General features: G+C 41.0%; 1 protein-coding gene across 3 annotated transcripts in view; it reads right to left on the reverse strand.

Moving 5' to 3' along the window:
• Positions 1–17,401, reverse strand: part of inpp5l (inositol polyphosphate-5-phosphatase L) — a 37,813-nt gene that overhangs the window by 17,992 nt on the left and 2,420 nt on the right. For 2 of the 3 annotated variants that reach the window (XM_080766417.1, XM_080766416.1), the window contains exons 2-4: positions 5,320–5,361; positions 4,774–4,874; positions 2,574–2,661 (exon numbers count right to left, since the gene is read on the reverse strand). In XM_080766417.1, the coding sequence (XP_080622543.1) occupies positions 2,574–2,661; positions 4,774–4,874; positions 5,320–5,361 (231 nt within the window). Of the gene's footprint in view, positions 1–2,573; positions 2,662–4,773; positions 4,875–5,319; positions 5,362–13,002; positions 13,443–17,401 lie in introns of those variants that run through there. The other variant, XM_080766418.1, reaches the window with a different exon arrangement.

Here is a 17,401-nt window from a genome sequence, read left to right on the forward strand (position 1 = left end):
CGACATGTTGTGAGCTTGTAGATTGGCTATTTTAACTATTAAAAAATGTTTTTCAAAATAGTAAAAAAAAAAAGTAAAGTAGTAGCATAGATGAAAATAGAGCCCCATAGCTCCTAATCCAGCCTGACACCGTGTCACGCGTTCGAATCCCAATCCCGATGACCTTTGCTGCGTGTCACTCCCCATCTCTCTCTCCCCATTTCCTGTCGGCCTAATGTACTTAAATAAACTAGAATTTGACCGTCCTTTACTGTACTGTATTGTGCCATACTGTAGTACTGTACTGTACTGTACTGTACTGTGCAATACTGTACCATACTTTTCCATACTGTACCATACTTTTCCATACTGTACCATACTGTACTGTGCTGTGCTCTACTGTACAATACTATACCGTTCTGTGCTGTACTGTACAATACTATATCGTACCGTACTGTACCATACTGTGCTGTACTGTGCAATACTATACTGCTGCGCCATGTGTGTGTGTTTGTGTGTGTGCGCACACGCACAGTGCAATGGGGTGTGGTCTAAAATGTGATGTAATTTGCATCACTGTGAAATGTTGCGTAATAACATGGTTTTGCATGCAAATGCAAACTGTACAGTAATTATGACAGTTGCATGGATGCAAAGTAGTGCCTTATGTCTGGACAGGCATGCCGGTGGTGTTGTGCACGGTGAAATGTGGGCAAACGGTGTGGTTTGGTAGGAGAAGGCGGACAAAGGCAGCCGGATAAACGGGGTGCGTGAGTTTTAATTAGGGTGGCAGGATGGCAGGATATCTTTTAAAAAATGATTTTGCTGCGTGGCACAAACAATGGCTAAAGGTCGAATAAGTTGGAGTTAATAGCTTTAGAAACACTTCCCTCACATAGACCATCAGACTAAGTGGGACAGAGCAATTTAAACCATAACAAAACTGATGTACTGTAAGGCTCCATTTCTACACTCTTTCACAGTTAAATTAACACTGCATTTTTGTCTGAGGTTTAGAAAACAGAAGACCTGTTCTGGTGTAATAAGAGGTCCTTGGACAAGGTGGCAGGAGACTGAGCTTTCGCAAGAGTTGTGGAGATTGAGGCAGAGCCCACGAGCCAAGCAGCCTCCTGGCAGATGTATAATGGCACTTTAGTACAGCAGACAAACGCAGCAGAGCGACATGCTCTGGCTTACAGCTACTACGACGAGAGACCAGCGTTTAAACGACGGATGTGGATATGAAGCGTGGGTAGAGCCCAGAGTTACGTTACAAACCTGTCTTTAAATGGAACGGCCCTTAGACTGTACCCGACCCGTTCTATACCTACCATGCCAAACTGTATTGTAATATATTTTTAAGATCAATGTCACTGCCTATTACCCTGCAAGTTTGTCTAATGTTGTATGCAGGGTCAAACAACCGTAAGAAACAACACAGACTCAGAGGTAGTATGCAAATGCGATTTCCACTGGTTGATAGCGTCAGGGGAGTGCCGAAAGATTCAGGCAATAAGGTTATTTGAAACAGACGGTGCACTGCATTGGACACTAGATCTAGATTTTCTGTATTTCATACATTGTAATTAACTCTCTCCATTGGGAGATATATTCAAACAGGCAAAGAATGCCATTTTCTATTTACAAATATATTATGCAAATGTGCCCCAATGTAGTGCTCAAACACACTACTGTGGGCATGAAATCAGTGGTGTAAAGTAACTAAGTACATTTACTTAAGTTCTGTACTCTACTAAATATACTTTACCTCAAGTACATTTTTTATTCCAGGCTTTTACTTGTAACAGAGTATTTCTATATTGCAGTATTTATACTTTTACTTCAGAAAAACATTTCAGTACTTTTTCCACCACTGTGAAAATCATCATTTTCAAAATGTGAACAAGTGGAAAGAATATGTGAAACAATGCTTTATAATAGAAAATAAATGAGAATATTGTACTCCGTTAAAATTGACATACTCCCATGGTGTTGGTCAAATACCTCATAACTTCACGCTATAGCATAAGCATAAGCAAAAGTTTGACAACACAAAACTGCCTACTTTAATGTAATGCAATATTAGTCCTTTTTTATGTCAAACCTAATTGCAAGGAAGACAATACAACATTGGGTATGCCCACCTGTTCTAGTTTTTTTGCCTGGAAAAAGTACTCAAATGTTTTACTAAAGTAAAAGTATCAATACTGCAATATAGAAATATAGTAAAAGCCTGGATTTTTTTTTAACTTGAGGTAAAGTACAGTATTGGTATCAACAACATGAACATATTTCAAATGGCCGAAATCTATATAGGGCTGAAGTGGGTAATGTATGTTTTGTAATAATAATCACAAATAATTGTAGTGGAGAAAAAGTATAAGATTTGCTTCTGAGATGTAATGGAGTAGAAGTAAAAGTACTGAAAATGTGAAATATTCCTCAAACTTAGTACAGTATGGGAGTAAATGTAGCTACTGTACACACCACTGATGATCAGTTACTTATACTGCACTGTCCCCCCCCTCATAGTATAACGCCACAACACTTATGTGGTAGAGGACTCCATCTACTGGACATAGAGGTGAACTGACCGTGAAGTGGTCCTCTGATTTGAAGTGGTTGTCCACGTAGACGCAACCACGGTCAAAGTCTCTCATCTCCTCACTGGTTTCAATCATCCTGCAGACACAAGAATTATTACTAAACACTGTCAAAGTCTCTCATCTCCTCACTGGTTTCAATCATCCTGCAGACACAAGAATTATTACTAAACACAGTCAAAGTCTCTCATCTCCTCACTGGTTTCAATCATCCTGCAGACACAAGAATTATTACTAAACACAGTCAAAGTCTCTCATCTCCGAGTCCTCACTGGTTTCAATCATTCTGCACACACAAAAATTATTACTAAACACTGTCAAAGTCTCTCATCTCCTCACTGGATTCAATCATTCTGCACACACAAGAATTATTACTAAACACTGTCAAAGTCTCACATCTCCTCACTGGATTCAATCATCCTGCACACACAAGAATTATTACACTGTCAAAGTCTCTCATCTCCTCCATCCTCCATCTCCTCCATCCTGCAGACAATTCAAGTCAAAGTCTCTCATCTCTTCCTGCAGAGACAAGGACTATTACTAAACAATTACAGCTAATACCGTTATTTTCTCTTATCTGTGGGCCATTGCTACTGGGACACAAGCCAGGGTCTGATCAACCCTGGCTGGGTCACCTGAGGGAGGTGGAATGATTGTTGAAAGACCCGAAACCCCTAATGATCTCAGGCACATCACTGAAGATGTGTCCCAGTGCATCTTAGGTCCGTCTCACACCTTTCGATCTAGCATACAACATTGATGCATGCTAGATGTATACAAAGGGTGTGATACATCTTGCCCCAATGCATTTCCAATGGAAGTCACATGGTTTGACACAACATTTGTGTTGTATGGCTTTCGGCTGTGCTTCGACTGCCCCCCTCCCCCTCACACAACACAAATATAGTGTCAAACCATGTGACTGACTCCCATTGGAAATGCATTGCGAGCTTGCATCAGCTATACATCTCATACAACAAGAATAGTAGCATACATCAATCTGTTGCGAAGGTGTGAGTCAGGCCTTAGTTAGGATGTATCTTTCACTCTTTGATACTCACATAATACACAGGTTCTATAAATAAATAATAATTTGCAGGTGGTATTAACTTGGTGTTGTCGTAGTTGTTCAAAAAGTTTTTTTTGTTGTTTTTTACACACACATTTTTAGAATATTTGGCAGTGGTGGAAAGTACTGTACTTAAGTACAATTTTGAGGTATTTGTACTTTACTTGAGTATTTCCAATATCCAATACGTTTATTTCTACTCCACTACATCTTAGAGGCAAAATAGTGTACTTTTAGTTCACTACAATTATTTGAAAACTTTAGTTACTAGTTACTTATTACGTGTTATTTTTATTATTATTACAAACATACATTAACCACATCAGCCCTCTATACATTTCGGCATTTTACTTTTACTGAAGTAAATCTTGAACACCAGACTTTTACTTGTATACAGAGTATTTCTACATTGTGGTATTGTTAACATGTGAGTGCTTCTTTCATCACTGCTGCACTTCTGTTTTCACATTGGTGCCGTCTTCTTGTGCGCATGGACTCATTTGACTAACCAGTTCCACAGAAGCGAACGGCTGTGAAATGCCAAATACACATAAGGACAACTACGTAAGTGTGATTGTGATTGAATAAATAAAAATGGCAAATGCCTGGGCAAGCAACAGGCGGACTCTACACAGAAAATACCTTGGTGTTAATTTAACTCTGAAGAGTATAAATATTTGAACCAAATGGATTTGTACAGCAGGTAAATTCGGTTTGATTTGTACATTGTTCAGACATGCTGTATGGGGCTGAGACAACAGGAAAGGGCTGTGGATGGAGTCTACATAGGAATGCTACGAATGGCACTAGTCTGTGTCACAAGGAGGGACCACATCAGAAATGTGGTCCTCTATGGGGACCTACCACGCATCACAGACAGTCAGAGAGAGAAGGATGAGGCTGGCAGGGCACTGCATCAGGCACCCGGAACTAGTGGCAAGGAAGCTCACACTATGGGAGCCAACCCAGGGCAAGAAGCGCACGCGCTACAGCTTAACTAACAACACCCTGATGTTAGATAGGAAAGTGTGGAGGGCAGTGATTCAGGAGTCCCGAGTTGGTGTTTGCTCGCATGGCATCGTCCAGACATGGACCATTCAAAAAGCACAGTAATCCTACCTGAAGAAGTTGTCTGCATGACCCATGTTGACCATGTAGTCCTTCCCTCCGACCTCCTGGAAGTGCAGAGCGATGAACCGCGGCTTGTAGTTGTGGACGGTCTGTTGTAGGTATAGGATATGATATGAAAATGTTATGTCACGAATATGCCGGAGGGGGGAGTAATTTGGGTCTGAATTAGCCTGGCTAACAAGCCAGACCGAATCAGCCGTTGGAAAAATGTGAGTCTTTTTTTTCAACCGGCACTGGTGCATGCCATGGTCTAGCTGAGCACCGTCAACTCGATCAAGGTGTCAGACGGGATAATACATATTACTGTACTGTAGGCTGGGCACACCTGAGCAATGTAAAAATAAAATTTGATTGATTGAAATATTTATTAACAGTTTACAGAATTACAGTACATTTCAAGCACAACTCAATACAAAGACTGTTAACTGTGAGTGGACGACCCAATAAAGCATTACACTTGTTTACAAGAGGGTCCACCTTGCTCAATTTATCAAAAACACACCCATAATAATCAACAAGAGGTCCCAAACTCACCGTATAAAATTCTCTTAGCCATTCGCTTTGAATCTCTCCCACCTGCAAAGAGACAGAAACATCTTTTGTATTTCAGGGATTTCTCTTTAGAAAGCAAGGCTTTCCTTCTTGTGTCCCAGTGCGTCCCTTCTTTTTCAGGGATTTCTCTTTAAAAGTCTCTTTAAAAAAAACCCAGCAGATCTACAAGCTCATAGCACAGGACCAAGTGACGCGATATTAGCCTTGTATATCTGCTATTTTTGAATAGCAAAAGTATAAAATTACACTAATGCTTTCCTAGTATTAAAGAGTTAAAGGGACACTTCACCCTTTTTGCAAAAAAATATATGTAAATGACGTTTAGGATCTTTAGACTACATGTTGTCTCAGTAAGACAGCTCTCCCCCTATCCACAAGGAGGAGCAGTGCACCAAAGAATTATGGGAATTGTAGTCCAGGAAGGTAGTGAGACCAGTGTCCATGACATCAGAGACAACAGGCTCACTGCTACAATCTAAAATATCTAAAACCACATATTACACACATAAATACCCCCAGGAAAGTGATCTAAAGCTTCTAAACGTCATTAACATATATTTTTTTGCAAAAAGGGTGAAGTGTCCCTTTAATATATCCTGTCTATGCTATTCAATCCTCACACATATGGCCTACGGGATAGCTTGACTGTACAAGCAATTATCATGACCAGGACAGCAGGTGTAACTGTACCTACATTCATTAGTTCTAGAGAGGTGGGCTAAATAATGCAAGACCAATAGAACACTTAAAACATGCATGAGTACAGCAGACCACATCAGCCTTAAGGCCCAAACCACACCAATGTAACTAGTCGCAGATCCTGGAACATAGTGGAAACATGTCCGGTGACACTCCCTAGGCGGGGGCAGGGGTGGGAGGGAAACCAGAGTCATTTAGCAGCCTGGCGGCTGACGGGAAAAAGCTCAGTCTACTGTGGCAGACTTTTGTAGCCTTCTGCAGCCGCAACCGTCTCCCAGAGGGGAGCAGGGTGAGGAGGCCGTGGCCAGGGTAGGAGGGGTCAGCCACGATCTTTCTCCTGACGTACATGTCACATTGGTGTGACATGCAACTCCTTGCAACTCAGCTACTGCCATTCGGGATAATGGTTGCATGCAACTACATGCAACCATTTGGTTGCAAGGAGCAGGGTTGCCAAGTCTGTTTCCTGCCAATGTTGGCTTTTTTTTTTTTTTAGCATATTATTGGGCTTGTTTGGCTTGTTTTTTAGGGGAGATTTGGCATATTTCTCTCGCAAGAGTTGGCTTGTCTTTGGAGGTGGGTTGGCTAATTTCTCTCACGAGAGTTGGCAACACTGGAAAAGAGTTGCATGGCGAATCATTGGCGTGGTTTGGGCCTTACACAACACTCTGTCAATTTGGATTTCTTTTTTTGAGGATCACTAGGATGCTAGCCCCTCCAAGGCATGGTTTTCGAAGATTACGTCATGTGGCAGCCAAAACGGCTCTAAACAAACATTTAAGAAAAAAAACATCCACAGACGAAGCTGCCATAATATCATGTAATTTCCAAAAGCCAGGCATTGGAGGGGCTAGCCTAGCGCCCCTCAAAAATAACCGATCACAAGCTGAGCTTGTAGATCGGCTAATATTAGGCCAATGTTAGACCCGTTTTTTTATTACAGTTTGATTACTTTTGAAGCAGAAATGGTATTTTTCTTATTTTTTTAAGCATTACAAAGGTGTTAAAAGTCCTTAAATTGTCACTTCCCCCCACCCCTTGCCAGGTGGACTGACACCTGCTGAGCAGCAGTGGCTTTGCATACAGTATGTATTTGCATGCCAGAGTGGCCAGTGTCCAGTAGGAGACCTCATGTCATGTGTAATTCCGGTACAGCTATACCGGCTACAACCTGTACAACACACATGTGAGCAAGCATCAGCCTCTCTAATAATAATAATAATGGATTGCATTTTTATAGCACTTTTCGATGCACTACGTGCTTACTTAAAGCACTTTACAATTCATACATTGGGAGGTGAAGCGGCAAACAGTCGACGCCAGCGTCCTCACTTCCCACTTTCACACACCAATGGTGGCATCCACTGGAGGCAAGGTGGGGTTCAGTGTCTTGCCCAAGGACACTTTGGCGTGTGGACACGCCGACGCACGGATCATTGGACGACCTGCTCTACCTCCTGAGCCACAGCCGCCCTAATGGCTAATAAGCTGCTAAATAAGACTCGACAATGTTATTCTCACCCCCCTTCTTTTTTATTACACAGATCTACAAGTTCACAGCTCTTTGTGGGTCAACATTTGTGATCTTGTAGATCTGCAACTTTTTGAATAGCCAAGGTATGAAATAGGGCTTTAGTGGTTAACCAGTAAACTTTTATCTTGACAACAACCAAAGCATTTAAGAAAGAAAGAAAGTTACTATGTTTACCCAGGGTAACTGGACTCATGCAGCTCAAGAACTTGTTTACAGCCAGGCCCTGCTCATAGAACATTTCATGGTAGGGGTTCAATGCCTTGTTCAAGGGCACTTCAGCGGTGGTAATTTTAACATGCCGGTATGGGGATACGAACTAGCGACCTTCCGATATCAAGACCGCTCCGCAAACCATTCGGCCACCGCTGCCCAATTTAATCAAGATCTTCATCTAAGAAATTATACCACCATGGATTATACATTCTTTGGTTTGACTTTTAAAAAATTGCCTGTTTTTTTTGTTTTTTTTATCACAATGCCCTTCCTTGTGTGCATGCTTATCAGAGCCTACTCTAAAGTCCAAATACACCTTGCATGCACACTGGAAAATGTGGCAGAGGAACGCACATGTGGGCCAGTTAAAGAAAAGTCCCCCCCACCTTGGTAGCCACATAAACATATCTGCTTTTGCATGTGATGTGACAGACAAGACAATGCACTTTTCATTTCATTTTTGATTTTTATGTTAGATAATTGAGGGAAATTAAGATTCTTAAATGTATTTATTTTAAACGCAGCTTATCAACTAACCGGTTATAAATGATGGTGCAGCAGATCAACTTATCAAAGGCTCAAACAAGTGTGATTCCTTTTTACTTTATTGGAGTAGCCCATTTCCAATTTTCAATACTTTTACTTCTACTCCACTACATCTCAGAGGCAAATATCGTACCTTTACTCCACTACCATTTTATGAAAACTAGTTGTCATTTTGTAGATTTTGATTATTAGTACAAAACATACACCACTTCAGCCTATATCACGATGAAAAACTTAAAATGGCACATTCTGCATAATGAGTATGTGACTGTGGTATAGTTTAATACGAGTTTCTCCTGTATACAAGCTCTGAGAAGCAGGCACCGGATGGAAGATGTTCTCGGGTCCATTTTATTTGCAGAGTACAGAAACAGCAGCATCTGACCACAGCGGACAGCCTTACGGCCTCCGAGTATAACACAAGACTGACTCAATTTGACTTCTTATTTTTAAATGCATGGCATGGCAGAGGAGTGGGCTCGGCCAGTTGCCAACCCCCTGGAACGTGAAAACTCTCCAGACAGGTTGGATCACCGGCAACCCTTTGATCGACTGTTTTTCCCTGTCATCTCAAATTAAATGCAAACATGCTCTTTGTCCTAGAGGTGAGACAGCACAGTAGGTAGTATGGGAAAAATGAATTATTATTTACTCCAAACCTTCAGAGATCCTTGGGGTTCACTTTAAACAAAAGTCGGTGTCAAGACAATGGCCAGTTGGTTGGTTGGGCTGAAATCACTCGTTTTAGTGCAGCCTATGGGGCATAATAAGATCAACAATTTCAGTTTCACCCTTAAAATCATAATTAGGCTGTCCACAGCATATGGAGAATATAGTTTATTTTGCTCCATCAAGTACGTTAATGTTCAGTGCTTAAGTATATTTTAATATTTTTTTTGTACTTTTACTTTTGTACTTTGTACATTAAGGAAGTATTTAGACAGGTACATGGGTATCTTGGTGATGTAGCGAATCTTGTGGACCAGACCCATTGCAAGATGCTGTACTCTGTCGTCAACCCTAAGACATTCCAGGTCTGTCAAAATGGGCAGGGGTGAGGTGGGTTCGGGGAGTGAGGACAAGTAATAGCCTGAGCAGTTTGTTTTGGGAAGTCTGGAGCCTTGTTTTAAGGGCCTTTGAGGTGCTGTGATACCAAGAGGTGCATGCATAGTCGAAGAAACCTTGTACGAGGGCTCCTGTTGGAGTCTTCAGACTCTTCAAGGTGTTTTTGTTGACCAGTGAGGAGATCCTGTATAGGAATCTTGGTCTTGGGTTGACTTTTTTGATTACGTTAGTGGCCACCGGAAAGATTAGCCTCCAGGATGGAACCTATAGCTACATGAGGACATTCTATTTAGCTTTTTCGTTTCCCAACATTTGTAGTAATTGTGTACTCTTACTCATGTACTGCATGGTTTTGCACTTCAGGAATCAAAGGATACTTGAACAACACACCCACCCACCCACACACACACACACACACACACACACACACACACACACACACACACACACACACACACACACACTGTGATCAGTGTAAGCACTGACATAAATGTACTATAGTGATATTTTCATTGTAGAACAGTAAACAGTGACTATGTGTAGCGGCCTGCCAGTAATGAAGGCTACTATAGGGGGGATGGGTTACACCCTATAGATGACCCAGGTTTAAATCCGGGTGTTTATCATGACCCAGATTGGGTTTCCTGATTGGGGGTGGTCAAAGCGGGGGCTTATGATTGTAACAGGGTAGCCCTGCCTGTAGCCCAGGTGACTGGGCTACAGAGCTTGTTTTCCCATGTGGGAGACCTTGGGTGGAATCCAGGTGAGGTGGTTACATAAAGTGGTAATGTTAAAAAGGTTACCATTAGAGCAGAACCAATGCCAGATGTTTGGGTTTGATACGGATTTCCGATTTTGGAGAGTCCTACCTAGACCACCGATTATTTATTTAGACCAGTAATTTGTTACAAAAACAACATAGAATTCATGTACATTTCTATTTGAGAGGTGACCTCTGGCCTAGCAGTCCAGGCACATGCCACATATGGGCTCTAATGCAGCCTGACAGCGTGTCGCGGGTTCAAATCCTGAACCAGACGACCTAATTGCTGTGTCATTCACCATCTCCTTCTCCCCGTTTCCTGTCTGTCTCCACTAAATACTATAAATAAAGCCCCCTTGAAAATATATGTATATATAAAAATAAAATTAAAGTTTCTATTTGAGAATGAGATTAATCAATTTAAAATAAAATAATAATAAACTAAAACAAACAACTCCACACCAATGATTCGCAAGTCAACTATTTTGGTTGGAACTTGCAAAACAGTTACAGGAAATTGCAGCGGTCTGAATTGACCCAATGCAGGTCGGCTCAGTTTCGGAATAATAGTGGTTGCGAGTTCCGACTAGTTGCATTGTAGATCATTGTGTACCTACTGGGCTTTAAGCAGTTTTCAAAAAATAGCCGATATACACAAGCTCAAGCCATTTCTGAAAATGTTTGAAATCTGCCACTTATAATGATTAAGACACATCATCAGCTACATATACGACTGTCAATACTGATCAAAAAAGGCAAATAATGGAAGTATACGATACGAGGGAGACGCCAGAGGGCGCGTGCACGCATCCGCCTGGATGACACCAGACTGCTGGGCGAGTGCTGACGCTTTGGCATGGGGGGGGGGGGGGGGGTCAGATCAACATATGGAATGAATTCTGTACCGACCATATATGGAGCGTGTCTTGAGTGTACAGGGTTTGATGAGGTCAGATCAACATATGGAATGTCAGAACAGGTAAGGTTCCATCAGGGATCTCCATATATGGGCTTAATATTGATGACATCACGTGATGTCACGAGGCATGACCATAATGGGACGTGACTGACTGAATGACTGACTGACTGACGGGAAATGCACGATTTCTAAATATATTTTTTATCCCATGATTTTGTAACCCATTTTTCACCCCTGTGTCAATCATCTAATGTGATCCTGGGCTCTACACACCCTCCACCAACCTAGTCACAAGGACAAGGGGAGAGCAACGGACTTGAACTCATGCTTCCTTCATGCCTGAGTGTCCAAGTTGCTCCTTTACACCTGACAGGGGGGAGTTACCCTGGTTGGACGTAGCGCGTGGAAGGAACACGTTATTCCAACCAGTTCCTTTCCCCTCCATCAGGTGCCCTGGCTGGCCAGGGGGAGGCAGTTTCATCGAAAAAAATGCAACCTGTGGTCGCAACAACACAGGTATGAACACAACATTCTGTAACAGGCAATTTACAATTTACAATTTGCAACAACTTGGCAACAACTTGAAGGGCTCAGCAATGTTCTAAATGAAGAAATCTGATAATATCTCCAAGATACTATATGGTCAAACATTACCTTTCTTCTTGGCCATTAATGTTAAATGGATTATTATTTTCTTAAACCAGTAACTTCTGCATAGCGATAGGATTGAAGTAGTGAAGTACAGCAAGTTATCCTGAAGGCCAGCTAAATGTTATGAAGTGTAGTGGTTGTTTATACAAGTCAAGGGGCCAAATAAGTAGAAATGCGTATGGCCCCAAGGGAAGATGTTCTGTTTACAGATATCTCCCACAATGGGATCAAAAGTGTTTCCATTGGTGCCACTGCCAGATATGGCAACCGGAAACATGGTCCAGGCTGAGGGCCAGATTTCCATTGAGTATATAAGTGCTCTCCTCCCCCATGTCTGAATGCCTGGACGTTTTATGACAGCCCAGTATAGCTGGAACAACTCAAAGTGCTGGGATTTAAACAGAAACCCTCTTCTGTTGTCAACAGTGACGAAGACGTAGCCTACTCACATGTTTTACTTAAGTAAAGGTATGAATACTGGCCTGCAATGAAGATATACGCTGTTATAGTGCCATGTTCAAAATGTAGGCTACTTGAAAAAGTAAAAAAGTATCAAAATAAATGTAATAGGCCTACTTAAAGTACTACTCATTGTGCACAATGTCCCATTTCAGGAGTTCAAAATGTATAATTTAAGTGGTTAGTGTGTTTTGTAATACTACTGTAAATCTACAAAGTTAAGTAAGTAACTGAAGTTTTCATATAATTGCAGTGGAGTAAAGGTTTGCACCACAGTGGTGTCACCACTGGTTGTACAGAGTTCTGGATAGTTTGACAAGATTCAATCTTGGCTGGGGTGGGTTTCAATATGGGCATGGGTTTCACCTTGGCGTTTACCGGACAGGTATACAAAACCAGTCACCTGCGCACACTCCATGTGGTCTAACTAAAATGTGTAAGCAAATTCAAATTTCCAATTACAAATGTAACTTGCTCCACTTCTATCTACTTTTATATCATTTCTGATGAGCTGTTTCATAGCTACAGAAACAGAAAGGGTTTATCCTATTATACCACTCACTCTTGTGCTGATTTTGCGCGTCTATACTTCATACGACCGCCCCACCGCCAACTCGTTGGTTAATTTCTATTACCGTTATCATCTTCTAATTGAGCGTTGAGCTTTTGGGGGGGCCTGGCTGTCCACCAGCCATTTCTTTTAAGACTGTTTATGAGAACTGCAGGCTACAATACGCATAACTCTTCTTCACGTTGTAACCTGGCTGAACAGTGTAGTTTAACGTTGGAAAAAAAAACTTCTCATCGTCTACTCACGTTGTCAAACAGTGATCCCACATTCGCAGTGACAAGCAACACATCTGTGTACGTTTCCATGTTAACGATCGACCCAGAAATAGTCCCAAGGAACTCCGTATATCGTACAGCCAGATTACGCGCTGACTGTACAGTGAGAGACAGGCCTATATAGGCTATTATACTCTTCAAGATTGGCTATAAACTAAAACGCCTAAAAATACTATTGCGGTTTAGGCGTTGCTTTCGTTAAAACTTGTCCGGGTCTGCCTGTTGATGGCGGGTTGCCGCTTCTCGTTATGATGGTGGTGGTGATGATCAGAATTCATTGCAAGACCATCGCAGACCGAATGCAAGCAGCAAGCATAAAAGATTCCCGTCGCTCTTCATGGCGGTTAATTGGACTAGTAGGTTCTTAGCGGACTTAACGCTGCACATGTACGATGCATCTGCTGCTGTGTCTGTCTGAGAAGCAGACCAGGCACACTTAGTAGGCTACACACACCGTCACTGTTGCGTTGTGAACTCTTGACTGGAGCTCCGCCCCTGTGTGGTTAATTATGGCCTTCCTTGTCAAGTTTATTGCCACTTTACTTACCTTTTACCCTGGGTATGTTACACAGGACAGGAGGATATGTGGGAACATCTTGTAATTCACACCAGAATGTAGTACTGCAGTGGGCCCCTGGCCGCCAGATATGATCATGTATGAATAATACTGTATCTGAAAAACAGAATAAAAAAAACTGCATTATACTCCATGCCCTATCTCTGAATACTGCTTATGATGTGCAATGTGCATATGATGCACCACCTTGTCCCCTAGGCCACTATAGGCACCCTCACAAAACACATTTTTATAAAAATTTGTATAAAAATAAACTGGTAATCATAATGAGACAAGCAAAGAAAGAATACTATAACAAAAGGTTAGAAGAAAACAAAAATAATCTTAAAGGTACTTGGAAAATATTAAATCAGGTAATAGGGAATAAAAATACATCCACAGAATTGCCCACTTATTTTACTAATGACAACAAGAGAGTGATAGAAAATATAAATGAAGTGGTGAATGAATTCAATTATTTTTTTGTTAATGTAGGGCCAAGCCTGGCCAATTCCATTCCACAACATGCTGGGGAAAATGAAAATGATGAAGGGGGAAGTAGAATAATTCAGTCCATGTTTCTGGGAGAAGTGAGTGAAAATGAAATTAAATCAATTGTAGCTAAATCAAAGAACAAAACATCAACCGATTGTGATGGGATAGATATGATCATTGTGAAGAAGACTATTGACTGTATAATTAAACCTCTTAGTTATATCTGTAATATTTCTTTTAGTACAGGAGTTTTCCCCGACAGGATGAAAATGGCAAAGGTTATACCACTTTTTAAAACGGGAAATAAACATGATTTTACTAATTATAGACCAGTGTCGCTGCTTTCCCAGTTTTCGAAAGTGCTTGAAAAACTGTATGGACAAAGATTGGATTCATTTATTGAAAAGAACAACTTACTGAGTGAGAGTCAGTATGGCTTTCGGACCAATCGGTCCACAGCTCTGGCACTCATGAAAATAAATGATGAAATAACAACAGCAATAGACAATCATAAACACACAATAGGGGTCTTTATTGACCTAAAAAAAGCGTTCGACACAATTGATCATACTATTTTAATATCCAAATTGAATAATTATGGGGTGAGAGGTGTAGTGCTAGATTGGTTGATCAGTTACCTTCACAACAGACAACAATATGTACAGTTGGGGGATCTTAAATCTGATTATATGAAGCTTGAGTGTGGGGTACCGCAGGGCTCGGTCTTGGGACCCAAACTTTTTATTTTGTACATCAATGATATTTGTGAAGTGTCAAAGTTAATGCAGTTTGTTTTGTTTGCAGACAACACTAATTTCTTTTGTTCAGGGGATAACTTAAAAAAGGTAGCAGAAAGTATTACAAGTGAAATGGATAAATTAAAAAAATGGTTTAATAAAAATAAGTTATCATTGAATTTGAAGAAAACCAAGTTTATGATTTTCTCGAATAGGAAAAAGGATGAAATTACTCTCTCTATAGATGGAGTGAATATTGAAAGAGTGAATGAATTTAGGTTTTTGGGTGTTATATTAGATGAGAAATGATCATGGAAAAATCATATAGCATATATAAAAGCCAAGGTGGCAAAAAGTATTTTTATTTTGAACAAAGTAAAATATGATTTGGATACGAATTTATTGAGGATGTTGTATTGTACACTGGTTTTACCATATTTTATTTACTGTCTGGAAGTATGGGGCAACTCATTCAAGAGTAATATGAATCCCTTGATAATGTTACAAAAAAGAGCGTTAAGAATCATGTATAAAGAAGACTTCAGAGCACACACCAATAGGCTTTTTATGTTATCAGGTGTTTTAAAAATCATGGATTTGGTTGAATTACGTACATTATTGGTGGTGTTTAGAGCGAAAAACAGATCATTACCAATACAGTTACAGAAGTCATTTGTGTTTAGCTCAGAGGATGAGAACCACAGAAGAAGACATGATTTTAAACATCTGTTCGCCCGGACCACACTAAAACAAATGTGCACTTCTGTCACAGGTATAAAATTATGGAATTCACAAAACCAGGAGTTGAAGAGTTGTACAACAGTGTTTCAGTTTAAGAAAGTGTTTAAAAAGGAAAAAATGATAAAATATGAACGAGAAGGTTAGATAAGTGTTATTTTGTTCCCTCAGCGTTGTTTTGCGTTGTTTTGTTTTGTTTTTGTTTGTTCTCTTGTTGAGCTCTATGTTATTTCGTCTTGTTGTTCTCTTTTTAGGGTGAGGGTGAGGGTTAGGGTTAGGGTTAGTTGTTAGTTGTTTTATTTTTTTATTTTGATAGGGGCAGGTATAAATAAGATTTATCTTCTTCCTGCTCCTTTTCTTTTCAGTTTTGGAATATGTAAAAAAAGAAAAATATGTAAAATGAATATGTAAAAACCAAACTGAAATTAAATAAATAAATATGAAATGAAATGAAATGAACATGCAGTAATCCTGGTCTCTATACTGCCTCACCCTGGTCAGCCGGGGTGCCTGATAGAGTGGGAAGGTTATGGCTCTACCGGGGAAACTCTGAGCTAAATAAAAAAATGCTGATCTACAAGCTCGTGGCACGTCGTGTGCTTGTACTGTAGATGTGCTATTTTCACTAGTTTGGGTCCACAGACAACATTTATCTTTTGGGTCACGGGTTAAAAAGTTTGGGAACCACCGGGTTAAGATGTCTGGAGCCCTGGCTGCCTCTGTGCTCACCATAGCGCTGGCACGGAGCTGTTAAGACATGGCACGGCTCACAAAAGCTAACCTTTTGAGGTCTTTCTCACCGCTTCCTGCCTGGACCCCCCAAACACTCATCAATAGGCGCGTTTGAGTCCTGTTGCAGAACCGAAACAAAAAGAATGTTGCCCTGTCCATCACCAGCTAAAACAAAGGCATTTTAAAAGGGGAACCCCTCTAAAAGAGCCGCTGGCAGTTTGTCACAGCCTGGACTGTAGTTGGTGTTCAAGATGAAGTGTTCAGCAGAATAATCAAGACATATTTCACATCCACCAAAAGGCGTCCTAGCTGGACAGCTTGTTCCCGAGCGTAGAATAGAACAGTCCCCAGACTCCCCACTCCTTTGGGGTATTATTTGTCACATTATATGTACCAGTAAGACGCGCAAACGCGGGAAGCGAACGCAGCTGAGACCCTGCAGATCATGTCTGTCTGTCCCGCTGTTACTGTATATGTGGACCTGGCCCCTTTTGTGCCCATATATGGAGCTGAGTGGACCTGGCCCCTTTTGTGCCCATATATGGAGCTGAGTGATTGCTGATGCAACACACTCCATATTTGGATAGCGGGACAGACACACAGACAGACACACACACACACACACACACACACACACAGACATGATCTGCTAGGTCTCATAGTAAGTGCTCACTGCGTTCGCAACTAGACCGGTGTCCGGCTGTAGAGCACAGAGTCGGTAACGATGGAAGTTGGAGATCCATGCCCCACCGGCTATGCCATACCCGTTGCACCCACCTGTATGTCCTTTTTATGCCCATATATGGAGATTTCTGTCTCTCTGTGTCCCTTTATTCCTATATATGGAGTTCCGTGTCAGGCATGCCCAAATATGGAGTGTTGTGATGTCAGAACAGGCCATATATCTTTTGAATAAAATCATGTTTCTTTTTGAGGGGCGCTAGCCCCTCCTATACACAGATGTTTTAATATATATATATATCCTATACACAGATGTTTTAATATATAAAACATCTGTGTATAGGAGGGGCTAGCACCCCTCAAAAAGAAACGTGATTTTATTCAAAAGACTACAACTATAACTTATGACTTAAAACTATATCAACATTTG

This window comes from Protomyctophum bolini (assembly GCF_963924005.1).
Source record: "Protomyctophum bolini genome assembly, chromosome: 6".
In the NCBI taxonomy this organism is placed as follows: domain Eukaryota; kingdom Metazoa; phylum Chordata; class Actinopteri; order Myctophiformes; family Myctophidae; genus Protomyctophum; species Protomyctophum bolini.